The sequence below is a fragment of the Phalacrocorax carbo genome, chromosome 4 (assembly GCF_963921805.1).
Source record: "Phalacrocorax carbo chromosome 4, bPhaCar2.1, whole genome shotgun sequence".
NCBI lineage: Eukaryota > Metazoa > Chordata > Aves > Suliformes > Phalacrocoracidae > Phalacrocorax > Phalacrocorax carbo.
In genome coordinates this window covers 65,091,534-65,119,403 of record NC_087516.1, presented here as the reverse complement: position 1 = coordinate 65,119,403, position 27,870 = coordinate 65,091,534, and the positions used below count along the sequence as shown (strand labels likewise).

General features: G+C 40.4%; 1 protein-coding gene across 2 annotated transcripts; it reads right to left on the bottom strand.

Annotated features, from left to right (window-relative positions):
- Positions 1–27,617, bottom strand: USP38 (ubiquitin specific peptidase 38). 2 transcript variants are annotated; one of them, XM_009500406.2, is made up of 10 exons: positions 26,796–27,617; positions 25,628–25,763; positions 20,180–20,309; positions 19,825–19,926; positions 16,844–17,002; positions 15,534–15,727; positions 14,901–14,994; positions 13,939–14,045; positions 11,483–12,833; positions 1–3,027 (listed from the first exon to the last, which is right to left on the bottom strand). In XM_009500406.2, exons 1-10 carry the CDS (start codon positions 27,478–27,480, stop codon positions 2,866–2,868), a joined length of 3,120 nt encoding a protein of 1,039 aa, XP_009498701.2. In that variant the 5' UTR covers positions 27,481–27,617; the 3' UTR covers positions 1–2,865. The 2 variants fall into 2 exon arrangements, with proteins under 2 accessions (XP_009498701.2, XP_064306314.1); XM_064450244.1 differs by lacking the exons at positions 25,628–25,763; positions 26,796–27,617 and having other exon boundaries at positions 19,825–19,898; positions 20,180–20,299.
- Between the last annotated feature and the right edge of the window lie 253 nt (positions 27,618–27,870).

Genomic DNA, 27,870 nt, shown 5'->3' with positions numbered 1-27,870 from the left:
GAAAGACCAAAACACAATCTGTATTGTTAAGAGGAAATATGATTTTAAAAGACATACCACCCTTGAGTTTGGTACAATAGTGTATCCTTCATGAAAAGAAGCAACAAAAAAACCCCTAAGCTTCAGAAACAGTACTATGTATTTTGTATCTTTCTACTGATTCAATTTAGATAGAAAACAAATTAAGCATGGAGCCAAAAAGGTCAATAAACAAACCATCCAGCATTCATTCACAGACAACAGAAATCGAAGTGTCGTATGTACATTGTTCTCCTATATTATGTCCAGAAGATAGGTGCATGCAAAACCATTACTGTAAACAATAAAAAAGGCGCACATGTTAGTGTGAAATACTTCTCCACTTTCACTAGTTTTATTGAAACCTCCCATGTTAGGCATGAATCTGCCTGCGACGGTTGTCAGGTCAGGAAGCAAACTTGTAAACAAAAATTCTGAATTTTAAAATCTTTTTGTAAAACTCAAAGTAACGGCATCAACAGAAGTCAACAAGGGGAAAGAAAAATTATTTTCAGTTTGAGACATACCATCATTTTATGCCTAAGGAGATCCAACCTTATTGGCATTACTTTCATAGAAAATTTCTGTATTTAACACCTAATTTAGAACAGGCAAACAAGGGTGCAGAAATCCTTCTAAGACCTCATGAAATAAATATAGTACAATAGGTATACAAAATTCATACTGCATGTTATTTTTAGATGGGCTACATAATTTGTATTTTTACTGGGAGAACATAAAAACAAAACTGACCTTTACAGAATTATGATTTCATATAGAGTAAAAACACTTGCCCCTGCTTCTACTTACTAGTGTTTTAAAATGAATAGTAAATTGATACAGAGGGACAAAACACTCCTATTGTAATGCAAACAGTAGACAGCTTTTTAGTGTGTCCTCATAATTTTTGAGAGAAAAGCCAAATTAACCTGTCATACAAAACATTTTAAAACCAGAACTAACTGGCAGAGAAGCCTGAAAGGAAATAAAAACCCTCCTAGACTGGAAGTTACAGAATTTCAGGCATAAGTGAGCTTTCAAGAAAACCTTGTCCGAGCACAAAGAGATGGGAACTTTCCTCACACTAGTCTGATAATACTCCATATTTCCGCAGCCAAACCCCTGGTTCAGAGACCTACAATTGAGATAGCAATGAAAGCGTAGGTCAAAGCCATGGCACTACAAATGCTCAAAACAAGGCTCGGAAACTATTGAAAAACAAAAGTGAGCTGCTCTAGCTTTCTTGAGCAGTAATAGATGAGTGTATAGCAGAGCAAATAGCATAGTTTTAGTGATAATATAAAAATAGCTTGCAGGCTAAGTTACCTTTCAGACTAAACTTTGTATATTTGATACCAGTAATTTTCTAAGAAATCTGTTTATTTTGTACAGTTAAGCTAACACCTGCCAGGTTTGCATGCTTTTTAAGGATGCACTCTGTCACCTAGTAGAATATAAAACCACAGTAAAACAGTGCAGAATTTTGTAAAAATACTTTAAATAAATTTACACTTCACTATAAGATTATTCAAGTTAAGAATTAATCACCAGATTCAACAGTGTAACTCCTTTACTTCTGTCATCCTCATTGCACATCAAAACCAAAATTGCTATTTCTGCCAAGACTAAAAGAGCAGATCCTCAACCTCTGCTGATCTAACAAGCAAGCAAACACTGCTCCATAGACAGCATCTTATTGGTGGTCTTCTGCAGACAGCTAAAACCTGAGCTCAGTAGAAATTTCTCACTACAAGCAAAATCAGAAGGCAAAACTTCAAACGACTCTTAGAAGCACAGATCCTCAGCAAGGATCAATACAGGTAGCCTCTCTGTGATTTCACAAACATAGCTCAGTATTTATGACCAGCTTTCTTCTTAGCAGTGCAGGCCACGAAAGTTATAGATCACTAGGTATGTATTTTTTTTAATCAAAAAATAATGGGCACACTTACTGCATTTCAAACTACCGGATTTTTACTTCTAGAAACCTAATAGCTTTCTATAAACGTCCTGATTTCTAATACCGACAGAAAAAAAAAAAAAATAGACTACTAACACATTTTCCCCCTTTTCTGCAGCCTCGGAAAGGTTGTTTGAAGTTATGCTGCAAGGCACATACAGAATCTCTTCTTTTCCAACACACAGCAGATATATTCCCTGAAATAATTTTAAAATCCTCAAAACAATTAGAAATGCTACAAAGTTAACAATTCCTATTTAAAAACATTTTTCCTACAGAACATGCACTTTTTTTTTTTTAAACAACTTAGCAAATATTTATAAATAATTTCTTTACATTTACAATGGAAATATTGAACAATTTTTAATCTGGAAAGTACTGTATCATGTCACATTTAAGTTATTGCCTTCATTATAAATTGCATCATCTCTGGAAATCCATAAAGGTACTGGATTTGTAAATAAGGTGGGAGTGAGAGACTACGTATGCGGTTTAGCCCATCTGAAAGGCTTTCCACATAAAGCAATACCATCAGAGTGAAAAAAGGACTTGTTTCAATTCAGTGGACGAGGACACTAGAGACTGATGTAAGTGTGTTTGTTCGGTTTAATGCAATGTCATTAGCAACTACTTAAAAATCTCCGTTTTCTGTCTTTTGGGCAAGCATATCTTACTATAAAAGCAACTGAATTTTTAAGAGGTAGTTTTTTTCCATTATGCGCTTATTTATTTCAAATGAAACATAACCAAAAAAACCCCAACATTTGCTTTTGAACAAGGATCAAGTCTCAAAACTTGGTACAATATCTGACAAAGTTCAATATTTTAGTCGTCCTCAGCAGTACTGCGCTGCTTTGGAACCAGTGTATTCCAGGTTGTCTTCATAGTCAAAAGACTAATCTACCAACAGTACTGAACCCCCCCCCTCCTCCTCCACCTGTCGGTCCACAACTTCCTGGGGGATCGTTGTCATCAAATCCATTGGGTCGGAAGGAGCAGGAGGCCGAGGCAGCTTGAAGTGCTTGTGTTCGAGCACTAAGCTCTTGCTCCTGAAATGAAAGAATAAAGACAATTAAAAAAAAAAACAACACAAGAAACCAAAACCAACCTCAAGCCCTTGGAGCAGTTTATTTCTAGTGAAGTTTGAAACAGCTTTTAAAACAACATGACTAACTTCTGGACTCAAGTCTGAACAGCTTTGTTCGAGTTGAACACACAGAGCCAGTCCAAGATGTACAATTCCACTGAATGTCAATAAGTATACATGAATCATAATTAAATCTATTTTTTATGCTAAAATCATGTTCTATAGCAACATGGGATGTTACTAAAGAATTAGACTGCTGATCAAAAGCTAACAAAACATTAGGATTTGATATGTTACACGTGAATTTTCATCCTAGCAATTTTAACATGCCTTTGTTCTTGGTTGCCAAGTAGAAAGATAAGACCATTATATCAATATTAATTATTTAAAAGACACTTTTTTTGTTCCACTCAGCCAACTGCATAGAGCAACAACATACTCAGATAAAAGGCAAAAAGATGGACAAGCTATTTAGTTTCCATTCAGTGCAGCTTTTTACCTTTCAAGTGTTATTGCTATGCTAACTGTGTTTTAACATTAGTAAGTCTCAGGAACTGTCAAGCACTCCATAAAATCAGAGTCAGCTGCTGGAAAAAGTACCTGCACTAGGAGCAGGAACAAGAAAGCATAGCCTCCTGCCAGCTGCTTTTTCAGCTGAATGCCCCTGTGGCTTCTTCAACATCTAAGGAGGGGATGAGCACAGGCTTTTCCCTCATTACGAGATATCATGCACTGTTTTGTCTCTAGCCAACTAGTTTCATAAACCTCGCAGCAATTTTTTGTCTTCAGTATCCCTTTCTCAATTTGGCCAAGAGCTTAAAAAGTTGAGGGAGGGAAGGCAGGTGTTGGGCTCTGGAAGACCAAGAAGAAAAAGACAGACCTGTACAAGCTTTATTTCTTTAGGGAACACAATGGAAGTATCCAGGTGCTAAGGGCTCACACCGATAGCCTTCTTCACATGACACTTTGTTACTACATACCTCCCTAAAGGCAATGAGAGGAAATTTTAATAGGGTTTTAGTCATTACGTGGGTCACCTTGATTTGTTCCTTTTCTCCACCTCCTAGTGAAAACAAGGAAAAGAGCCAGGAACCTGGAAGGCTGTTTGCATTATACTACCATGAAAACACTAAGCTTAGTCTCGTCCATGTACTTTCACAGGTGCTAAATATAGTACTTGTGGGTTTAAATTTCTCTGCCCTCTTAGGAAAACACAGCCTAAGTTTGAAACTATTTTACGCTGCTAAAGGCTGAAATGCATACTCATTTCCAAGGTTATATAAAAGATATTTGGAGGACATTGTCTACATAGGTATGCTGGCCATATTCCTGAAAGATGGTATTATGCTATCTCCAGCAATATGTGGATTCTAATGTATCTGTGAATTCTAAGACACGTCGAAACCTAGGTAAATTTAGGAGTAATAACAAGTAAATATTAAGAACTCAGTTCTTGTACCAGAAATCAACAGAAATTTTTGATTAAAATAGCAGGCCTTTTATAAATAGTCTGTTTAGTTTAAAAATTACACTGCAAAACTCCTTACCTTAGAAGACAATTTCTTCTCAAAACCAAACAGTGGGAGACTCGCTACGCTGTACCTGGGCTGGTTTTCTTTTTTTTTTTTTTTTTTGTAAAATACTTCAGAAAAGTTTGGTTTTATGCAGCACAGTACCAAACCAAAAATGGAGTTTTCCTTATTCCCACCTCCACTTTCATCCCTCCAGAGATTTGTTCTCTGACAACTTCATACTTCTAAAACCCCAGTAGTTGAGTTTTACCTAACAAACTGTACTACCAAAGAATATAAACGGCAACTATAGGTTTGTGGATTATGCAACATTAAATCAAATTTTAAATTGTAGACAAAAAGGACACTAGAGACTTACAGCTAAGTTATTTTTTTCCCCCCACATTTAGCTAGAAACACAATTTATTTTCATTTGCCTTGCTGCAGTTACTGGGTCGCACGAGCTTTTGGTAAAGCTATACAGCTAAATTGCTTTGCTTATGTCCTGAATTACCTTTCACAATACTGTTAGCAACAGTATGATTGTTCTACTGCCACTAGGCTTCCTGTCAGAAAGGGGACATATCAGCCAAGAGGAGGGGCGTTACTATGAACAGCAACAACACAGTACCTTGCACATGACTTACATGCGTGGGATGACTCTCAGTTCTGGAGACGTGCATCACATTCGGTACAGTGTAAATGAGCTGCAGGCACAGCTTTTGTCAACAGCCTAGAAATACTGTTCAGAAGCAGCCACAATACACTGAGAATAGGGTAAACCTCAGTCATGATCTTAGCTTCATTGCTACTGTGTACAAAGCGTTTTCTGTAATGGTTGGAAGGTATCTGTGTCTACACACACGAGAGAAATCTGGAGCAGTGATCAAGTTATCAATTGTTGAAGTTTCTTGACAAAGTATTAAAAAAACTACACACTATTTGTGTCTTCAGTGCTAAAAGTGAAGTTATTTAGCAGTTTAAGATCTTTCATCCTTTATTCCTGTTTGGTAGTTTGTGCTAAGTGAGCACACTTCTTTCGTCTCTCAACTTCATTAATATTAACCTACATTAACTTCTTTTAGTAAAGCATACAGCACTGTCATTTTTGCAAGAAATATCTTTGTTTCTAAAAAAAGTGCTGTATGTTTTCAGGCCGGTTTTATTTATCCCCCCCCAAAAAAATCAGGTAAGTAAAACCTGAGTCGATACGGTTCTCTAGACCGAGAATAATACAGCGCACCACCCCCACCCCCCACCACCCCCTTTCCACTTGTTCCCAGAATGAGAATTTTAAATTATTTTCATTGGAGTGGGAGCTACCCATATTGCACATTTTGTTATTTAAAGTGAGAAAATTTTAGTTTACCATGTAGTAAAACAAAAGCAGTAAGCTAGAGATTTTTTTGGAATGCTGCTTCTAAAAAGTAAGGGCTTTCTCAGGGCAGAAAAGTATATCTTAACTTAGCAGGAAAACACTAGTTCAGAACTCTGAACAACAATGAAACACAACTTCTTAAAAATACGATAACCTAATTTAGTGAATCACAATGTTAGTATTATTTTGAGGAAAAAAAAAAACCAAACCCTGAGCCTTTCTAATCAGCCTCATTTAAGCAGAGAAAAGGACAGGATCTCAACAACTCTGTGGTTAGTAGAGCACTACAAAGAAAGCCAATACTGAAGAATCCAAAATTGAAAGGTGGGTAAAAGATCATAAATTAAAAAACCCACAAAACCAAAACAACTATAACCCAAAGAAAAGCTATACACTTGGAAAGTACTTTTTTTCATTTTGAGGAGACTATATATGGTTTTTTTAATTGTAAAGGAAAAGTTTTCAAGAAGCTACTCACTTGGCTTTCACTTGTAAGCTGTAAAAGAAAATGAGCATATGCTTTATATGCTACATGTTCTGTAGAGAAAGCTTTAGTTCGGAAGATTATCAAAAAGCAGTTTTTGGGTACGTGCGCAAAATGACTCTTAACTTTTGTAAAATCCCATTGATTTTTCACTAGTTCTAGGCTTACAACAGTATTCAAAAAGCTTAAAGTAACTAACTTAGCGTATTCCAGAACTTGCATCAAAATGGTCTTGAAAGTGTCAATTCAGAGAAACATATTTAAGAATAACTTCATTATTTAACAAATTATTTTCTCAATATCCTGATAATGTTGCTTACTCCATATGGCTGAAACATCTCCAGATTTGAAAAATGCCTGTTATGCACACTCAGGTAATCACCTATCCTGTTCATAACAGTGAAATGTGTGACTGCAAGCGTTGGATTCAACGGGAAAATACGCAAATAAGAAGAGTTATGAGGGTTTATATTCTATGTGGATGACACCGTTCCTCATTTAAATGTTTGGCTTTATATAAAAAAGGTTATATCACTGTAGTTATACTGCTTTTCTTCAGGCTGCGTTCTTAAAAATGGATTCTCGCTCCACCCACCCACAATTACCTAGTTGCTGCTATAATTATATACCTAAAATACAAAGCAATCTGGCTTGGAGTTTTAAATGTCACAATTGAGGCATGAATGCTTTAATGGAAGTCACAGCAATTCTGACTGAAAATATGACATTATCTTGGAGGCCAGTCCACACTTGGTGCAGCTGGCAACCCCGCTCCTTGCCCACCTCACCTTCCTAGGTGCCTCTGTAGAAGAGCTGCGAGGCTCTGGATGTGGAAGACCAGTCGCTGGATGATGTGGATGGTGGTCCATCTACACCAGGTGTTGCCAAGGTCAGAAAGACCTATCCCCCAGTATCACAACCACCCCCATGAGGAAGAAAATACACGTTATAGTTGTAAGTTACTCGCTTCTGAGGGGAATGGGGAGGGTCTAATATGCTGGACAGACCCTCCTCTTCAGGAAGCCTGCTGCATCCCTGGGGCCAGGTTTAAGGACACCGCCAGGCCTCCTGGCATCAGATGAGACTCATCTTTCTCAAAGGCAGAAGAGGGTCTTTGCTCACAAGCCAGCAGGGTTCAATTTACTGAGCTTTAAACTAGACTTGAAGATGAAGGGAGGTAATATCAGGCTCACCTATGACAAGCTGTGGGATGGCACGCCAAGGTTAGAGGTACAGGGTGCTAGCCAGGGCCCTCAGCCTGTTGCTCTGAGACATGCCGGCAGCACACTTGGAAGTCTTACAGAGAGCAGTCAGGGGCTCCTGAGGTAATAGGAGCCAACAAACAGGGGAGCACCAGTGAAATACCTCAAAGGGACTGAAGGGTGTTCCTCTAAGAAGGTGACACAGCCAATGGCCCAGCTGAAGTGCCTCCACACCAGTGCACACAGCATGGGCAGCAACAGGAGTTGGAAGCCACTATGCTGCTAGAAAGCTACAACCTAGTTGCCATTACTGAGAACTTGGAGGGAACACACCCCATGACTGGAGTGTGGCTATTGATGGCTACAGGTTGTTCAGAAGGGACAGGTGGAAGGGTTGCCCTCTACATGGAGAAACAGATGAATTGGGAAGAGCTGTCTCTGAAGAATAGCCACAAGCAGGCTGAAAGCTTATGGGTAAGAATTAGAGACCAAGGCAACAAAAGGAACCTTATGGTTGGTGTTTACTACCAGCTGCCCAATCAAAGGGAGCCTACTGACGAAGCCTTCTTACTCCAGCTACAGGAGGAATCACACTCTCAGTCTGCTGGGGGACTTCAACCACCCGACACCTGCTAGAAAAGTAGCAGAGTGAGCTGTACACTCCTGGAATGCACTGAAGATAACTTCTTAAGCCAGGTAATAGACAGCCCTACCACAGGGGATGAGTTACTGGACCTGACGGTCACCAACACAAGTGAGCTAATCAGAAATACTAAGATTGGAGGCAGCTTGGGCTTCAGTGATCATGCACTAGTGGAGTTCACAGTCCTGAGGGACATGGGTCAGGTGAAGAGTCGTCAGGACCCCAAATTTTAGGAAAGCAAACTTCCAGCTCTTCAAGGAGCTAGTCAATAGAACCCCCCTAGAAACTGCCCTCAGGGACAAGGAAGCAGAACAGAGCTGGAAGATCTTTAAGGATGCTTTCCATAGAGCACATGAGCTCTCAGTCCCCAGGTGTAAGAAATCAGGAAAGGAAGGCCACAGACCAGCATGGATGAGTAGAGACCTGCTGGTCAAACTAAAGGGCAAGAAGAAAATGCACAGGCAGTGGAATCAGGGACAGGTATCCTGGGAAGAGTAGAAGGACACTGCCCGGGGTCAGGAAGGCCAAGATGCAGCTGGATCTGAAGTTGGCAAGGGATGCAAAGAATAATAAGAAGGGCTTCTACAGGTATGTCAGCCACAAAAGGAAGGCCAAAGAAAGCGCACCCTCCCTGATGAACAAAACTGGCAAACTGGTAACAACAGAGCGTTAAGGTACTCTAATTCTTTGCCTCAGTCTTCACTTCCCACACCTCTCAAGCGGATGGACTGCAAGGCAGGGACTGGGGGAGCAAAGTACCTCCCACTGTAAGAAAAGATCAGGGTTGTGACCACCTGAGGCACCTGAACATACAAAAGCCTATGGGACATGATGAGATGCATCCCAGAGTCCTGAGGGAACTGGCTGATGTAGTTGCCAAGCCACTCTCCATGGTATTTAAAAAGTCACAGCAGTCAGGTGAAGTCCCTGGTGACTGGAAAAAGGAAAACATTGCATCCATTTTTAAAAAGGCTGGAAAGGAGGACCCAGGGAACTACCAACCTGCCAGCCTCACGTCTGTGCCTGGGAAGATCATGGAACAGATCCTCCTACAAGCTCTGCTAAGGCACATGGAGGACAGGGAGGTGATTCAAGGCAGCCAGCATGGCTTCACCAAGAGCAAATCCTAGTGGCCTTCTATGATGCAATGATTACATCAGTGGACAAGGGAAGAGCTATAGATGTCATCTATCCAGACTTCTGCAAAGCGTTTGACACAGTCCCCCACAACATCCTTCTCTCTAAATGGAATGAGATGGATTTGATGGGTGGACTGTTCGGTGGATAAGAAATTGGTTGGATGGTTGCATCCAGAGGGTAGTGGTCAACGGCTCGATGTCCAGATGGAAACCAGTGACAAGTGGTGCCCCTTGAGACCAGTACTGTTTAATAACTTCATCAGTGACATAGAGGGATCGAGTGCACCCTCAGCAAGTCTGCTGGTGACACCAAGCTGAGCAGTGTAGCTGACATGCCAGAAGGATGGGATGTCATCCTGAGAGACCTAGACAAGCTGGAGAGGTGGGCCTGTGAGAACTTCCTGAGGTTCAGCAAGGCCAAGTGCAAGGTCCTGGCAACCCCAGATATCAGTACAGGCCGGGGGATGAAGGGACTGAGAACAGCCCTGCAGAGGAAGACTTAGGGGTACTGCGGATGAGAAGCTGGACATGAGCTGACATGTACACTTGCAGCCCAGAAAGCCAATGGTATCCTGGGCTGCATCAAAAGCAGCGTGGCAAGCTGATTGAGGGAGGTGATTCTGCCCCTCTCCTCTGCTCTAGTGAGACCACCCTGCAGCGCTGCATCCAGGTCTGGAGCCCTCAGCACAAGAAAGACATGGACCTGTTGGAGCAGGTCCATAGGAGGGACACAAAAATGATCCAAGGGCTGGAGCACCTCTCCTACAAGGACAGGCTGTGAGAGAGTTGGGGTTGTTCAGCCTGGAGAAGTCTCCAGGGAGACTTACTGCAGCCTTTTAATACTTAAAGGGGGCTTATAAGAAACTTTTTAGCAGGGCCTGTAGCAATAGGACATGGGGTAATGGTTTTCAACTAAAAGACGGTAGATTTAGACTAGATACAAGGGAGAAATTTTTTACGATGAGGGTGGCAAAACACTGGAACAGGTTGCCCAGAGAGGTGGTAGATGTCCCATTCCTGGAAACATTCAGGGTCAGGTTGGACGGGGCCCTGAGCAACCTGATCTAGGTGAAGATGTCCCTGCTCACTGCAGGGGTGGGGTGGACTAGGTGACCTCTAAAGGCCCCTTCCAACCCAACCCATTCTATGATTCTGTAATCTCAGACTGCTGCTAAAGAAGCCATGTTTTGTGCTAGCCTGTACAGCCAAGAGGAGGGGTGATATACAACCAGAGATGATTAGGACACAAATGCTTTAACCACACAGTCTGAGAATAGCAGCAGAGTTGCAGAGTCAACTCTCAGTTCTCTTGTTTATATTTGTAATACCTGCAGCTATTATAACAGATTTTCCACAGTGAGTTTGGCTGTTCTTTTCCAATTTGAATTTACCTAATTTTTCTAATTTGAATAGGCCTAGAACTCTTACAGGAAGTCTTACAGGGCTACACAGTAAAACACACTTTTACTGTTACACTGTTCAAACACAGCAGCTGAAGAGGCAACTTCAGCTAGGTGAATTTCTCGGAGCAGACAGAATGTGCAACTGGTAGTGCTGGTCCCACAGAGAGAGGCCAAATCAGCAGCAAGGGGAAAGCAGAATCTAGTCTCTAGCATCTGGTCTTCATTGTACTGGTTCTAGTATTTGGATAAGTACAGTTGTATAAATAAAACTTCACTCCAAACGAAAATGCACTCATAGAAACATCGCTAAGAAGTTTTCAAGTATACTGCAGCTACTCTTATTATTTAAGGCAATGAAAATTAGAACTGCTCAAAAAAGCCTCTCCTGCATAAAGTTACATTTGGTTAAACTACCTATGCAAGTGTGTCCACTAAAAATTTAAACTGAAAGGAGTTTCAGCCATTTTCTTTGACACTTCCCATCTAATGGTGACCACCTCGCTATGAAACCTGTCTAACAACATCAAGATGGAAATGAGATTGGTAATTTATAAGGTTAATATACCAGACCATTTAGAAGCTAACTTTTTCTTTCTTTTAGATTGTCTCTTAAAGAGTTTTAGGAAGACCACTCTTGTTATACAATTTCTGTCTTACCTGCAAGTACAATTTGTTATCTTTCGTGATTGCATCCATGAGGTCTTTCTGTAGAGGAGGGTCTCCATTTACCCAGAGTCCATTTGCCAAATTGGTGTTGAAGCCACAGGTACTATTTTGTTTTTTGTAAAACAGAACATAAGCAGTGTCCTTTGGAAATCTACTGGTAATTTTCTGGACCGACTGAAATGAGGTAAATGTCACTCTGCTGTCATTGAACAAAAACCATTCTCTTGGCATCTCAGTGTCCAGCTCATTTTCTAGAACAGTACAAGGACTCTCCTCTGTCAACAACTTATGCTGAGGAGAAACCAAAGAAAGAGCTGTAGACTGGTGGCAAAGCCCTGAAGGTCCTGACCCAGTAACGTTTCTAGCATATGAATAATAATGTCCACTTTCAGAGGATACACCAGAATGCACCACCACAGAGCTTAATGTGTAGGGCACCAATTGTGGGCAGGTCACTTCATCAGCACCTGAGGGCTTCAGTTTTTTAGCAAGATTTTCTCCGATGTCAGACATCTCAACACCGACAGACCAGCCTCCCGAAAGTACAGCTACAGGGGATGCTGCTCTATTGACTGGCAGTTCCAAAACAAGTGGCAGAGACACATTGTCCAAGATTTTGCGCCTTATATGACACTTTGGATCATATGAAAATCTCAAAAGAGTGAGAATGAGGTATTCAGGTTCCTCAATGATTTGCATAGTTTTCTCCGCATTCTGAAGAGAGGCACACTTTTCACAATAATACTTATTGTCTCCACTGAGGATCTCAGGTGCCAGAAAATAATTCAGTAAGTCTGTAACTGACAGGGTGTCTTTACCTACTAGCCTCTGAGACATATCCCTATTAAACTGAACTTTGTTGAGTTCCGAATTTGTGGTATTCTCAGAGTTTGGCTCAATAGAAATATCTTTTATGGTTCCTTCATTCATTATTGTGTCACATCCACCATTCACTTCCAAATTATTGAGAGCTGTTTCTCCAGCAGGACTGCTTGCTGAAGTATTAGTTTGCACCATGTAGTCGTCTTTCACTTCAGAATGTTCTGTACATTTTGGGCCAACGTTCTCCAAGGAAGTTGGAGGACAGAAAGCCAGAGAAAGATCTGTGAAAGCTTCTTCCTTTTGAGACATACTTTTGCAGTTCAAACAGCATATAGTAGTCTTCAATTTTCCTCCAAACATCATCTCTATCAGAGTTTTTTCTTCACTTCCCATACCAGGTGCTTCAGTAAATACTTGTGCTTTATGGACAGCTTCTTGTGCCTGGGGCTCTTCATTCATTATACTTTCAGAAGCCTTTGCTGAAGACAATGCTTTCAACATTCTCTCTTCTTCATGCAGCCTGAAAACAAATAAAAATAAACCCAAGTAGCTGTGCGATTTTCCAAACAAACATTGCTGCATCATTTCAGACTTTTTTCCAGTTATGCTAAAAAATATAGATGATTAAACATCTAGAAGTGTCTTACATTAAAAAAAGCTATTTGTTATTTTTATATAAGCAAGCTGAACCACACAGGTCAGTACTATCCAAAACACAGTATGACAGAAGCACAAATGCGTTTAACATGGGTTTCATTACATACATCAGAACACAACGGACGTACTGAGAGAACTGGCAAGTACTAAAAACATAACAAACAACGTTTTTATTATTTAGCACTACATTATCTTAATAAGTCAGTTCTCCAGATGACTGGTTCTGGATGTCAGATTTTTTAAGAGAACAAGTAGCTATTTATCTAGTGCCAGACTATTTCCAAATAAAAGGTCAGGATTTTGTAGCCAAGAAAGTTAAGAAACTACAGTAAGAAAAAAAAAAAAACAAAACCCAAGATGGGGGTGGGAGGGAGGAGGGGTGGGGAGGGGCAGAGCACACTTTCACTATTGATATACACTTCTCCAGAAGTAAAACGTGTCATAAAGCAATACTGCTTAAGCCACATGTCAGCAAGCCAAAATTAAGGAGGGCTACTAATAAACGTAGGTATTTTTGTTTTACCTGTGCCACAGTTAATTTGCTTGTTTGTTAAACTGGCACATACATCTCTTCATGACTTCTGACCTGTATGAAATATAGCCATCTCCACCAACATGAAATTCCAGATGCACGACTGAACTGCTTTCAGCAACCACATTAATTTTACAATGGGACCACGACTCTAACGTAACACCCAAGTTTAAGTTTCTAAAAACGGATCATTACTACCACTCTAACCTGTGTTAAACGATGTGGATACAAGATGGTATCCAGACTTTACCGCTGATTAAACCCATGAAGAAAAGTGTTTCACAGACCATACAGAAAACCAGAGACGGTCAGGAATGAGGCACAAAATTCCTGGTCCCCACTCATGCAGTGGAACTGTTGCATGACTGCTCCTAAGAGTTCAACATTATGTGATAAGATTGTTGATTCATTCCCATTAATGGCACAATAACTATACCTGTCTAGCAGGAATCTGAGATATTCTGAGCAATCCTGCTGGGATCGAGGGGTGAACCATGGTGGTCTGGAAGCCTCAAAGAAAATTCTAGGAGCATATGCCTCCCTCTGTTTGCGTAAGAGAGGGACAGACAAGGTTACGTAAGAACTACTTAAAAAGTTGGTTATATTATTTTGATACTGACCACTGAACTTTGGACCACATTATTCTAGAGGAACTGTATGAAACACATGGTATACATAAACATTTAAGCCACTTAATTATAGGAAGAGAGCGCCATCAATTTTGTAGTAATCACCTCTAGTACAAAGATAAAAGTAGTGGATCCTGCAGGCAAATATTAAATGCATAGTGAGTGCAAACCAGGTGTTATGCATAACAGTAGTTACTGTTCTTGCTGGCAAGCTTAAAAAAAGTTTTATTTCTTCAGAAGAACACCAGTATTTCATAAGTACCAATTTACTTTTAAGGTGATCCAACATCATCCCCTTCACAACAAGTTTGTTATGATTAATCACAGAGAACACAAGTGTCTTATGTCCTTCTAGCACTAGCAAACAATCTGTACATTTAATAAAGTTCATTTTAGAATTTGAACTACAATAAAATTTAGTGTAAAAATCACTGCAGAAACTCACAGTTTATCTGAAAAAGTTACATAAAGTCAGCTTGTATATCAAGTCAGGTCTTATCTGGATTCTTTCCTTTTGGTTTCTCAAAGAAAACCTCTTACTGAACAATTATAAAAACAACACAATGCTAAGACACTCCACTTATGAAGTACAGATTTCTCTAAGTCCATCCACACCATCTGAACATTTGGAGGCAGCCTCATTCCCCTACAAATGTATCATTTTTATTTTTAATATACTCAAGAGGACTCCCATGGCATCATGTTTGTTCCTAAATTTTGGTGTATAGGTCTAGGCTTAAAAAACAGCAGATGAAATAAACTAACATACCTGGGTATGGGCCAAAAATGCAAAAAGATGCTGTAGTTTTCTCATTAGTGAATTACACCCATTTAGATCCAGAGATAAAACATATCTTCTGAAACTGAAAAAAAAGACAGACATTAGTTTCCTTGCTAGATTTCTAACAAGGCAGTGATCACAACAGCTCAGCTAATTACTTCAATTTCAATGAAAGCAAAACATGCAACACTTCCCTTCAAATACCTGCGAATGCAAAACTACTGTACTACTGTACAGTAGCAACTAATTCTGCAAAAAGCCTATTTATTTAAACATTTTTTAGTAAGAATGGGCTATAGACAGACAAAATTTTTTCTCAGGAGCTTCCAGATTATAACAAAAGCATCACCATAAACTTTTACAATACTGAAGGGAGCAAGGACAGTGAGGAAAGAGGCAGTTGTCTTGACACTGGACAGAAGGATCAGGATTTCTGACGGCTAAAACTGCAGTTTCATGGAGCTGGACTTTAACAAAGCAACCAGTAACTGAGGGCAAAGAAACCCACTCAGCTCTAGCAAGCCGAGAGACCTCAGAATGTGTTAATATTCTGTGAAAAGCAAGAATACAGCAACTGCAATAGTTAATTTGCAATGAAAAGAGCTCTTAAAAAGGACTTACTCTGTAGCCATAAAAAGTGCCTGAATAACACTGTTCATGTAGCAAGTATTTCCTAGATTGATTAGACCCGTCTTCCCAGTTTCAGATTTTCCAGAAAGTCTAGATAAACAAGATGGCAAAGAACTGGACTGAGAAGTCCAGGCACTCTGACTGAGAATCAACTTAATCTTCTCTTCAGTGGGTTTGGGCATATCCTACAAGAGAAACATTTAGCACACTTATTAGGTTTTTTTATTTCTTTTTGTAACAGGTCCTGCCATTCAGCAGTCTTACATCTTCACTTTCTCCCATATCTTCCTTCAGGGTCTTGCTATCCCTGACAGCCTAGAAGATACAACCCACCAAAACCCACTTCTTCAAAGCTTTCTTGACTCAACTCTCAAACTGAAGGATTAAGAGGCTAGTAGTCACCTTTGACCTGCATATTCACAGAATCCTTACTGCCGCCAAAAACTACCTCTCAAATTTCAAGCTTTAGTATACCCCTAAAGCATCCTCTATTCTGCTAGAAATACAGTCCTGCTCTGCCAAATCAAAACGTAAGAACGAAAGAATGAAGTCCAGAATACCTGAAATTAAATTGGCTGGGGCTTTTTAAGTGTCCAAACATTTAACTGCAATACTAATGCTACTAAAACAGGCACTAATACCAGAGCAGTTTTAGGTTTGGGGTTTTTTTGTTTGTTTTGTTGGTTTTTTTTCCCCCTCCCAATCTTATTTTATTTGTTTGGGTTTTTTTGTTGTTTTTGTTTGTTTATTTTTAAGTACATTATGCACTTAAATATTTACCTAAAAGAGCCAAATTTTGCTTTGAAACAGCATAGGCCAGCATCCTTTACCCACAGAGGCATGCAATACCGACTGCAGTATTAAGATGTAGTGCTTAATAATGGTGTTTTGGAGCTAGCCAAAGATGAACAGCATGCCAAGTACCACTCAGAACTTACTTCTCTTCAATACTATCAGTGCTCTGAACTTTTTTGAAGAGTTACAGTTTCTAGCTCAGGTTGAGATGAAATGCCTACAATAAACCTCACAAGAGTACATTATTGGTTACATGAGGCTTAAGAAATTAGACTGTGCTTTTAAGAAGGATCTCATTTCAGGCTTTTCTTAAAGTCTGCTAGAATCATATCATGGACACTCAGGACAATTTTTCTAGCATATTCCAAACACAGTTAGAACTGACATTAAATTATGTTAGCTCTTTTCTCCTAACAGAAGTTCTAAGGAATTTATATCTATGGCATTATAGCCTTCATATTTGGGAAAACAAAACAAAAACATTCCACTTAATATTCTTAATATACCTTAACAGCTTCCAGAATGGGTTCATAGAGCTCTGGAAATCCTGAATAATGGTACATCATACAGTGTATCAACTCAGTCAACTGCATCAAAAAGGCTGTACTGGAAGGTAAGCCATCTCTTTTGAAGGAGTGAACCAAACTGACCACATGTGGGACAATCTGAACAGAAACGCAAACAAACAAAGAGGGTGTTAATTGCATTTTTCCAGTTTTTTTTTCTCAAAACAACTTTACTGTTTTACACAAACCAAATGACAGGGGAACTTTTGTTCTTAAATAAGAAGTGGTTGAGAAACAATGACTTGGAAAACATGCATTATTCTTTACTCATTACAATTTTCAAACAGCATAATTAATTATTCAATGCTCTCTGTAGCTCACAGATCAAGTTTTGGAACTTTATGAACTTAGAAAATGCATGTTAAGATTTTAAACAGTCATGTGTCTTAAGTACTCATCTTATTAAGGATATGAACAGCAAACATCTTGCTTCTGTGCCACCACTAGCAGTGCAGTATCCTGTAATAATTTCACAGATATAGTTTTTAAAACAAACCTCTCAATTTTCCTTAAACAGAATCTAATGCTTGGGATCTGAAGCCAATGAATACACTCATGCTATTTCAGCTTACAAGATGGAAACTGGCTAACAGCTCCACCTAGTGAGGGAGCTAGGCTCAATAAACCAAGACAGTAATTTACTATGAGCTTAAAAAAAGCTTACCATAGACATGGTAATCTATTTGAGGATTAGGTCAGATTCATTACTATCTTAAATCGGGTATAAATCAGAAACGTTCACTCCACCTCCTTCCCCTTCTTCAGCGTAGCTCTGCCTGTATTTTTAAATGCATGAGACTTTTTTTATATTAGTCTTAAAACATCAACTAGAAAGTTATTTCAATGCAGTCCCAAGGAGTAGGGACTTCTCGTGGTGAACCAAAATATTTTAGACACCTCTGCAAATTTCCAAGTGATCAAAATGGATTAACTGTGAAAGAAGTAGATGGAGTAATTTCATCACCAATTAGCTTACAAATTATTTGGAAGTAAAGACGTGAAACAGAACAGAATTTATAAGAATATCATAATTTTAGGAAAGTATACCCATTACAAGAATTAATACACTTCAAAACACCAAAGCAAAAGCGGCCAGGTGCAATATACTCATTTGGCACTTTTGCAAATATAATTTGTTCTCTGAGTATTTTTACACCTTGGAGAAACAAACCCTACTCTTTCGGTAGGCAAGATATCAACTGTTTAAAAATGAAAACACCAAGATTAAGTGTTCAATGTACTACAGAGTCAGCAGTGAAAGTTGCAATGAAAATTTTCCCTCTTTCACTTCATAAATGTGGGTATTTAGCAATGAGAAAATAACTACTGAGCTCCAGGAATGAGATCTGTATAAAATAGATCTGATATGTGATAATTTTGCACAGACAAATCACATGGGAACACTAGAAGTAGTACAGCTTCTCAGCTCTCTCAAACTGACAGTGAAATTCTTACTTAGGGTATGCTGCTTAATACCAAAAGTTACGCTTTGAATACATGCAGAAGTGTCACTTCTGTCTTGAGGTTGAATTAAAATTTTATGTGTCACTGGATTTTAGAATTCCGTAGTACACATCATGATATGTTCTACAGCGCAAGTACAAGGCAGAGTGTTTTTCTTTCGTAAAAAACCTAAGTGACTTCCGCTAACAACGCTCAAGCATAGGGAAGGGGAACGTTAACTCAGATTCATTGCAAATAAATTCCTTCATATTTATCAAAGGTGCATTTTACATTCAGACCATTTATTATAAAAGTAAACAAGCAGTTTAAGTGCAGGAAAATATCATAGGATACTAAACGACAGCAGCAGCTCAAAAAAATGATGGTGAAGAAGGTTGTTTAAAATGGAGGGAAAATGATCACAATGAAGTCCTGAAGACAGATTTTTATGCCTATGGTAGAAATTTTCCTTGTTAAAGCAAACATCTATTTCTAGAACAGGTCTTGTCATATTTTATGTTGTTCTCATTAATGTTTTGTGTCTCTCAGGAACAAAGAAGAAAAGCAAGACAGTAAATATACAACATATTTACATTCTGAGCATATTCAAAGTTACTTGATTCATTCGTGACTCAAATTTCTATCCTAGGCCAAGATTAGGGCAGCAGAGGGAGGGAAGAGAAACTTCAGACCTCTATCATTAAAAAAAGCAGCATAAGAGGTGTAAGGCAATTGCTCTGACACTAATCAAAGAGTTTGTGATCCCTTCAGGCCTAAGAGCCTTGCAGACAGCTTAGAGAAAGAGCATGCCATGCTGTTACTATAGTTAAGTCCGAAAGACTCATTTCACTTAAACTTTAAGCTAAACACCAAGTATGAGAAAAGGGAAGGCACTATACATCTTGCTGTACTAATGCGAACAGTCATTGTCATACCCTAATATCTACTGCTTTAACTGGTGAACTGCATTTTGAAGAGTGGCCATTAAAAATAGTACCCTTTAGTTTGCCCATATGTACACTGAAACATAGGTAGTGTGGCTTTCTTAAAGTGAAATACTTCTTGGTCTCATGCACCTATCGAGGGTGACTAGGTTATGCAGAACAGATAATCGGTTATCTGTTTTCCCCAAATAGGTGTGCTTGAATGTCTTCTTGCAGCCCAACCTCATCAGTAGTCTTCACACAACATAAAATGGATTTCTAGAGTACACAGAGACAGAATGCGGGGCCCAGATACTACTGCCAGAAGTATGCACATACCAAGAACAAGAATGCTCGTTTACAGTTACAGATTAAGTGGTCGAACCTGGAATTTAGAAAGCCTAGTGGTCTCTGAACCACAGAAATCTGATTCCGGAATCTTGAAACAAAGAGGAAACCCAAGCGCATCAATTCAGTTACTCTTTACATCCGCTTTAGAAATCACACAAGAATGACATTTTCGAAGAATGGAAAACCATTTATTTAGTAACTTACCAAATGAAAAGCTTCTGGAGAATGCTGAAAACTAAGTAACATGTGGGAAAGGACGGCAAGGGCACCAGGCCTCACTAGAGGAAACCAAAGTCGATTAAAGACCTAAAAAAACCCACATTTATTTCAGTATATCTAGAGAGTGAAATTTCAGTAAAAAATGTAAACAGATCTCCAAAACCACAACCATTTGAGAGACACAGAATCATTACACGCATCTGAAAACTATAGACACATTTACATCATCTTTGCAGAATAGTAAGATAATATATGTTGCAATACAAAAGATGATATGCAGTTGCATAGCTGTTACAAATTCCCCCCCCCCCCCAATTTTGAATGTTCTTTTCCAACATACCAATTCAATCTTAAGCAGAGTGACATCAATGAGGATGGTAAACTTCTGGACTGCAGCCAGTCCTTTCAGCAGTGCAATCACCCATGTTTCCACATGCTGAGCCAGAGGCCAGGACAGCCAATCAATCATTCTGAAAGTTTAATGAAAAATAAAAAATAAACAAAAAATCCAGCATGCCACTAATTTTTCTCTCAACAAAAAGATATATATATTACCCACATAGTTACACACTTACACAGATACCTACAAGTAGTAATGCAAGAATATTAGGCAAGTAGTAAAATAATTTTGATTATATCTCAAGTAATTCTGTAATTAATAATGATCTATTTAATACATTACAAGTAAATGCAACACTGCTCCCAATATAAGCATATAAAATTAAATATTAAGTATATTGTTACTTATTATTTAAGGATATGAATCCTGGTTTTATACACATTAAGCTAACATTTTTATTTTGTGGCAAAAACTTATTTCTGAAGGTAAGAAAGTGCCTGTACCTGGGAAGCTCCTCTCCTACATCTTTTACCCCAAACCAGACCAAACCCAACTATTAACTTTCGTTCTAAATTGAAGAGGCTTCCTTTTCAAATTTACATTGCTGGAAGCCAACTCAAATACTCTCATTTAAAACAGTAAAAATCTAGTAATTTTAAATACATTGCAGCAGGTGTTATAGGGATGGTATAATAGTTATCAGCAGCCTGGGGTCTACATGTGCCCCAAAAGGAAGAACTTCACTACAGCTAAGAAAAAGGAAAAGTGAAGGGACTTTACCTGTGAGCAGAAAATATAGTGAAATATCAGCAACAGAAAGTAGGGGTATTCCATCTTTCTAAATTAGTTGGCGATTTACCCTGATACTTAAGGCAGACAGACAGATTAGCTGAAGCAATTCTAAGACATGGACAATCTCATAAGGTAGTACCAGCTAACACATTAAATTTAAGCTTTGTTCTTCTGAGAATTTACTTGGCAATATTTCTGATTTTCTTCAAATCTCTGCAAGATCCCCTTCTTGAAACCAGATGAGGTGCCACTAATTAAGTGGAAGGAAAAATTTCTCACCCTGGGGGTGGTCAGACATTGAAACAAGCTATACAGTAAGGCTGAGGCAACTCCATCCTTGCAGAAAGCTCTTAACTAGACTGGACGAAGCCCTGAGCAACAATGGCTGACTTTGAAGCTGGCCCTGCTTCGAGCAGGATTGGACCAGATGAATCCCAAAGGCTCCACTCCATCTATGCAATACTATGATTATGTTCTATAATTTAATGAAAATGGGAAGTTAGAAGTATATTTCTTCACTTTTCTGAAAAAGCTTCTCATAAAGATTAATTATTTTTAAGAGGCTAGATTATAGCCCAGAACTGCACAGGTTACAGGTAACCAGTCTAATAATCAGTCACTATCACAATGAATAGGCATAGTTAGTGTTTACCAATCTGGAGCAGAACTATCAGCCCCCATGTTCTTCCTAGAGATTACAAGAGCTCCAAACAGACTGAAATCAGGGTTTCAGTCCTCAGATTCCAAAGCAAGAAGGAAACCACGGTCTTTAGCAACACCAGACATGCATTCAGGGCATGCTGTATTACCATAAACAACCTAAAATTTACACAGTTTGTAACTTGGATCTGAAAAATGCATAGCACACACATTCTAAAATGTATATGTCTTAGAATTATGTACTATCTGCACATATAACATTCAAAAGTTTCTCTAAAATAAGGAACCATTAGGACTGCCTTTTTTAAATCAGGCACAGATCTTACTGGGTTTCTTCCATGTTACTACAAGAAAAAAAGCCAACAACTTGGGAAAATACATAGCAACATCATAACAATTACTCTGAATTCAAATAAAGCTGTCATTTCCTCAAGATGTAAAATTCAGACATGTTTATTGAGAACCCTTTCCGTATACTTTCTAAAATGGGGAGTCAAAAAGGTAGAACAAAACTGCTTTTGCCTGCAAAGGATTAACCTTAACCTGAAAACAGGCCCCAAACCTCATTGTCATATTGTTTTCAAACCTCCCCGCCCCCCCCCCCCCCGTTTGTAGGCTTGTTATTTTCAGCAGGGGCACAAACACCTGCACAGTTAATTTAAGCCTAATGATAATATATATGGTTTTCTTACTGGATTTTTTAGACAAGTAAAGAGTATTCTGTAGAGCCCTCCATTAGAACCACTGTTCCAAAATATGTGATCACCATCTTTATACCATGTACACTTTCAACCACACTGACTCTCAAACTCCAAATGAAAACCAGTGCTTTCAGGTGGGAGCTTGGGCTCCCTGTGTTCCATCCCACTGCTGTGGTTATGTGACAGGCCATCCTGTGTCATCTCTAGTCAGTATAATAAACTTCTAAGCTATTCAACATTGTTACTGATAGGACAACGGCTATCATTTCAGTATGATTAACCTTGTAAAGAGAAGCCTCATTCACTGTATAATTGATAGAGACAATTCCCATCCTTAAAATCTGTTTCTGCCCTTAAAAGCAGAGTTAATGCTCTTGAGAGCAGAAACAAAAGCCAGAAGAGGAAACAGAAGTAAACTTGCAGACATGCTTGAGACTGTCCTAAAAAGCATCACATCTGAGATCTGGCAGATGAAGATTAGACATCTTGGTTACTAAATCCTCCCTGAATTGCATTTACTTGGCTCCTGCTCTATTGAACCAGTGAGTGGATTTTTAATACCAAGGCAGATATATTAATATGGAACATGATGATCATGAATAAAAACAAAAAGGATGTTTTTTGTGTTTGACCAGATTAAAAGAACCTTAGAGGCCTCAAGAGAACTTTCTGCCTCATACCACCCTAAAATGAGCAGGTCTGCTATCCATATATGTGCCTAACAAGGATAGCATTTCTGTTATCTCTGGACAGAAAACAACATTTATTTGTGCAACCTCACACAGTAACTTCTTTCACAAAAATATCTTCTTAGCCACATCAGACAAAGAATCTGGCAGCTCAGGCAAATGCCTCAGATTAGAAAAAACCCGAATACAAAAGATCCTCAGACTACCAGGCACCCTCCAAAAAATTTAACACCTTTTACAATATTTTACAATTTTGCCAAAAAATGGGCAAATGGCCTGGTCACATCTGGAGTTTCTCAGCAGAATTTTCAGTTTCTCTTAACAAAGACACTTGGTATCAAAGATAAGTGCAAACAAGCATTATACTTGTCAGGACACTGAGTACAGGCAATCAACTTCCTCTGAGACCTCTGAAGTAGAACACTAAAGTAGTCATATATCCCAGAAGAGATTCAACCATTTTCTGCACTTCCTCACTGATGCTTCAGCTAAGGTTTCACAAGACAGCCAAGCCAACTGAGAACAGGTCAACGATGCCAAAAACCAAGCACCCTTTCTTATAAGAACCTGTGCCTAACAGAACGTCCTCATTGAACATATTCAGTTTATCAGTCTAATTACAGATTATTTACTAATCTGTGTTCAACTTTCGACAGACTCTGCAGTATCACAGAAGTTATCCTTAGGATGTGAGCAACAAGGTTTCTAATTTGCAGTCACCAAAGCTCTGCTGACCCTCGTCAGGAGACCTTGTTGTCCCTGGAGTTCTGCATCTCCTGGGAATGATGCAAGCCTGATGACAACATTGTCATTTGGTGCTCCAGACATTCCAGTTGTGTTATCCTCTTTACAATTACTCCTATAAGCCACAAGAGAGTAATTACTGCAGAGGATTGCCAGAAGTAGAAAAAGAAACTGGATACAGTGTTGACATGAGTGTATCTACCATCAGAAATAACAGGGGGTATCTAAAAAGTTAGTTACATGGAACAGAACTAGAGGCTCTTAAAATTAAGTCTTACTTCAAAGAATGAACAAGGTAAGTAAGATTCCTCTTGTTTTTGAAAGGGCAGTGCAAAAACTCCACCACATGCCCAGTAGTACGAAAGAGCACTTATTTGATAATAACAACTGCTATTATACCCAAAGCCCAGCACTGCATTACTTCCCTAAGCAGAGGCATACAGAGAAGCCATTCTAATGCAACAATTACACGATCACATCATGCTGAAACAGGTAATACAACATAAAGGTTGAAATTACACTAACATGAAAATTAATCACCATTACTGGCAAACCGTAAGCATGCACAAATCCTTCTGAATTTCCCAGCTTCGAATTTTAGACTGGGCACACAGCCTTCTTAAAATCTGTTCAGTCAAGCAGATTCTTTTAAAGTCCCTAAGCAATACTTCTTACCCTAAATTACAATATTAGTGTTGCTTCCTCTCATTAATTATGTTTTCAAATGAAATACAGCTTCTCAATTTAATGTAAACAGAAAGAATGTTTTCAGTGTGAAAAAACCCTCAGTATTTCACCAAGATATGCAAGTGCTACACTACATGACTGTGTATTACACTACACTCAAATGGATATAGTTAAAAAATAATATAGCAGACATTAAATTTTTAGTTGAAAGACTAATGCTTTTTTTTTTAAACAGAAATTTCTAACAGCCTCCCGTTTAGCTGCTTTACTCATTTTTCTACCTATTAGTGCTCAATAACAGCTTCTTCCATTGGCTTTAAATAAACAAAGTTATTCAAAACTTCAAGGTCTTTATCTTTCTCCCATTGTCATTTTTCTGCATCAATATAATTTACATATCAGAAGATACTAATCAAGATTGCAGTCTGTACCACAGTCTTAACAGTGCTACTAATCTCAACATTTACTCATGTTTAGGTTAGGGACAAGAAGCATAATATGCAATTGTTTTTATATCATTCCTATTCTTCTATTATTCAAAGAACATCCAAAAAACCTCTGGAGGCTTGAGTGAAGATGGAAATAGAGGCTGTCCCCTGTGAATCCTACTAAAAAGTCATGAAGATATCTAAGCAGAAAAACTCCCCAAAACTAAGCAGTAAAAACTCATTTCTAACTGCCTCTTCTCTTCAGAGGAGGAGATGATGGGTAAGACAATCATGTGAGAGTCCCTCCACTTCTTGGAAAAGCAGAAAGTGTCATCTGAAAACAAGGCCTTGTTTCTCAGCCTGACTCTAAACCCCGTGAAGTTTCTGATTTATGCCATCTCCCATGAGGTGGGAGATCTAAACATGTCATCTAAAAGGTACACAGCCGGCTTCCTCTTAGTTTCTATTTAACCTTCTTCAGCTACCCTGGCAAAGCATGAGAAAGAAGCACATTAGCAACAAAGGGAGCAACCTAAAACTGAAGCTATGCCAGTAACATCCGTAGCATCATAAACATATATTACCTTAACATGCTAAACGGCATAACTTAAAAAACCCTTTTAAAATGGTATTCTGTTTTGATGGCTTTTGTTTAGTTGGTTTTTTAATGGAACCTAAGTGACAACTTCAAAAGAGGCAAGAATAGTATAAAGAAACTTTTCTCCCCTTTACAATGAAAGACAGTACCTGCACAGAGCTTGAGTCATGCTTGCATCTTTCACATTTGGATCTGTAGTAAGGCTCCTGATGAGTACTGTAATCATCTGTAATGGTATGTGCTGCACAAGACTTGCCAATGCAACTGAAGGTTCGAATGAAGTATCTGTAGTAGTTGAACATGACATAATGTAAGAAACTAAAAAGAAAACTGCACAGAAAAAATATGCTGTCTTCTCTCCTACAACTTTGCTGTAGCTGGAAAGTTTTGAGACAATGAGTCTATCCTACATCTAACATTCTATCATCACAACCCAAACCAAAATTTAAAAGTTTCAATGGATTAAGGACAACAAATAGCACTGAATGACAAACTTCTTTTGTTCATCTAATATCCATGCAAGAAAGTGACAAGCTACCAACTTCCACCTTAACAGAACCGAGAAGTGGGATTGTTTTCTAAAAAGAAGTACCACACAATTGTTTATCATACGTGAGGTTAAGCCTGGGGATCCAATGCAGCTGGTATTCCCATGTCCTATCTCAACAATGGCCTCCTATCCATATCAGTTACAATACAACGTTAAGTTTCCCAGGTGTCTCAACAGCAAAGGCACTTTCCAATGTGAGTTAATATAGTATCTCAAAGACTCCTGAGGTCAGAAAGGACCTGTTTACAATCGTATCTATGTTACTCAGGCAGCTAATCCTTCCTACGTTACCCAGATTTGATAGACTCCTTACATACACCCCAGCTTCATAAACTAAACAGTTCCAAGACCTAAGGCATCCCGCTGGAGGGAGCAAGGAGAAAGAGTAACTTTTGATGCTGAGAGGTTTGGGTTTTTTTTCCTAACTGGACACCCAAATCTCCGTTCCAGTGTATCATTTAAAGCATTGCAACAGGAGCTTTCCCAGAAACCATGCTGCTCTGCAGCTAAGTCAATCACCATTTCCCCTCTAGCTTTTCTTTGGGGGGTGTGGGGGTGTGTGTGTGTGTGCATGGAAGTGGGGAAAGCCTGTGCTTTCTCGATGGCCAAAAGGTTGCATTTTAGCACCCAGGCAAGGAAGCAACGGTTCCAAGGCAATGCCTGCACAGCCATCGAGGCTGGCGGGAGGGCTTTTCCTTCCACTTGGCAAACCTGCACCGGCACTACCCTGCACCCGGCCCGCCTCCCCCCCGGCCCGCGGCGCTCACCGGCGGCGGAGATGACGGCGAAGAGCTCCTGCAGGGAGGGCAGCAGCGTGTCAGGCTCAGCCTTCCAGACGCTCCGCAGCAACCCGCTGACCTGCGTCACCTGCGAGACGTAGAGGCGCAGCTCGGCCTCCCGGCTGCCCTGGCTCTGGAAGTGGGCGATGCTGCGCACCAGCTGCTGGCAGAAGGCGAGGGAGAGCTTCTTGCCGCGGGGCAGGCACTGCGGGAAGTCGCCCAGCAGCTGGCAGAGGCGGGCGCAGAGCGGCGGCGCCGGCCGCTCGCACACCAGCCGCAGCGCCTCCACCTGCAGCAGCTCGAAGAGCTCCAGCACCGAGGGGCAGCTCATGATGAGGCGCAGTCCCGCCTGGATGTAGTCGAGGATGGCGGGGTCGCGGTTGCTCAGCTCGCCGTAGCCGCTCTGGAGGAGGCCGAGGACCAGCCCGCGGTTGAAGAAGGCCTCGAACTCGGCGCGGTGGTAGCGGCCGTAGGCCTCCAGCACCTGCCGCCCCACCTGCCGCTGGAAGGTGTCGGGGCCCTGCAGCACCAGCCGGGTGCTGAGGGCGAACATGGCGCGGCACTGCGCCTGGCTCAGCGGCGTCTCCGCCGACTCCACCACCCGCCGCACGATCACCCGCTTCAGCGGCAGTGGGTGCGACGAGCTCACCAGTCCCTCCAGGATCTTGTCCATGGCGGGCGCCCCGGGAGCATCGGCCGAGCGGCGGCGGCGGCAACAGCAGCAGCGGGCCGGCACAGGCCTGAGTGGAGACCACCGCCGCCGCCGCCGCCTTCCCGCGGCCCTTTCCCCCCCCCGCCGCGCTATGCCGCCGCTCCCCCACCCCCCGCTCCCACCTGCCCCTCGCCCGGGCGGCGGCCCCGCTCCCCCCCCCCCCCAAGGCAGCGCCGCGGCCCCGGCGGCGACCGCCGAACGCTTCCCCCGCCGACCCGGAAACGGAGCGACACAAACAGGAAACCGGGACAGGCAATCAACGCGCATGCGCCTGCCGACGGCCGGCCGCCAGCCTCCTTCGCTGAGGCGCCGGCCAATGGGGAGCGAGGGCGGGACCGGGGCCGGGGCGGG

Bases quoted from the DNA above. Each gene is read 5' to 3' on its own strand.
- USP38 (XM_009500406.2), bottom strand. From the start codon at position 27,480: ATGGACAAGATCCTGGAGGGACTGGTGAGCTCGTCGCACCCACTGCCG. The intron at 15,728-16,843 runs GTATATTAAGAA...TTTCTCTTGTAG, and splicing joins CCATTCTGGAAGCTGTTAAG to GATATGCCCAAACCCACTGA. The intron at 14,995-15,533 runs GTAAGTCCTTTT...CTTTTTTTTCAG, and splicing joins GCACTTTTTATGGCTACAGA to TTTCAGAAGATATGTTTTAT.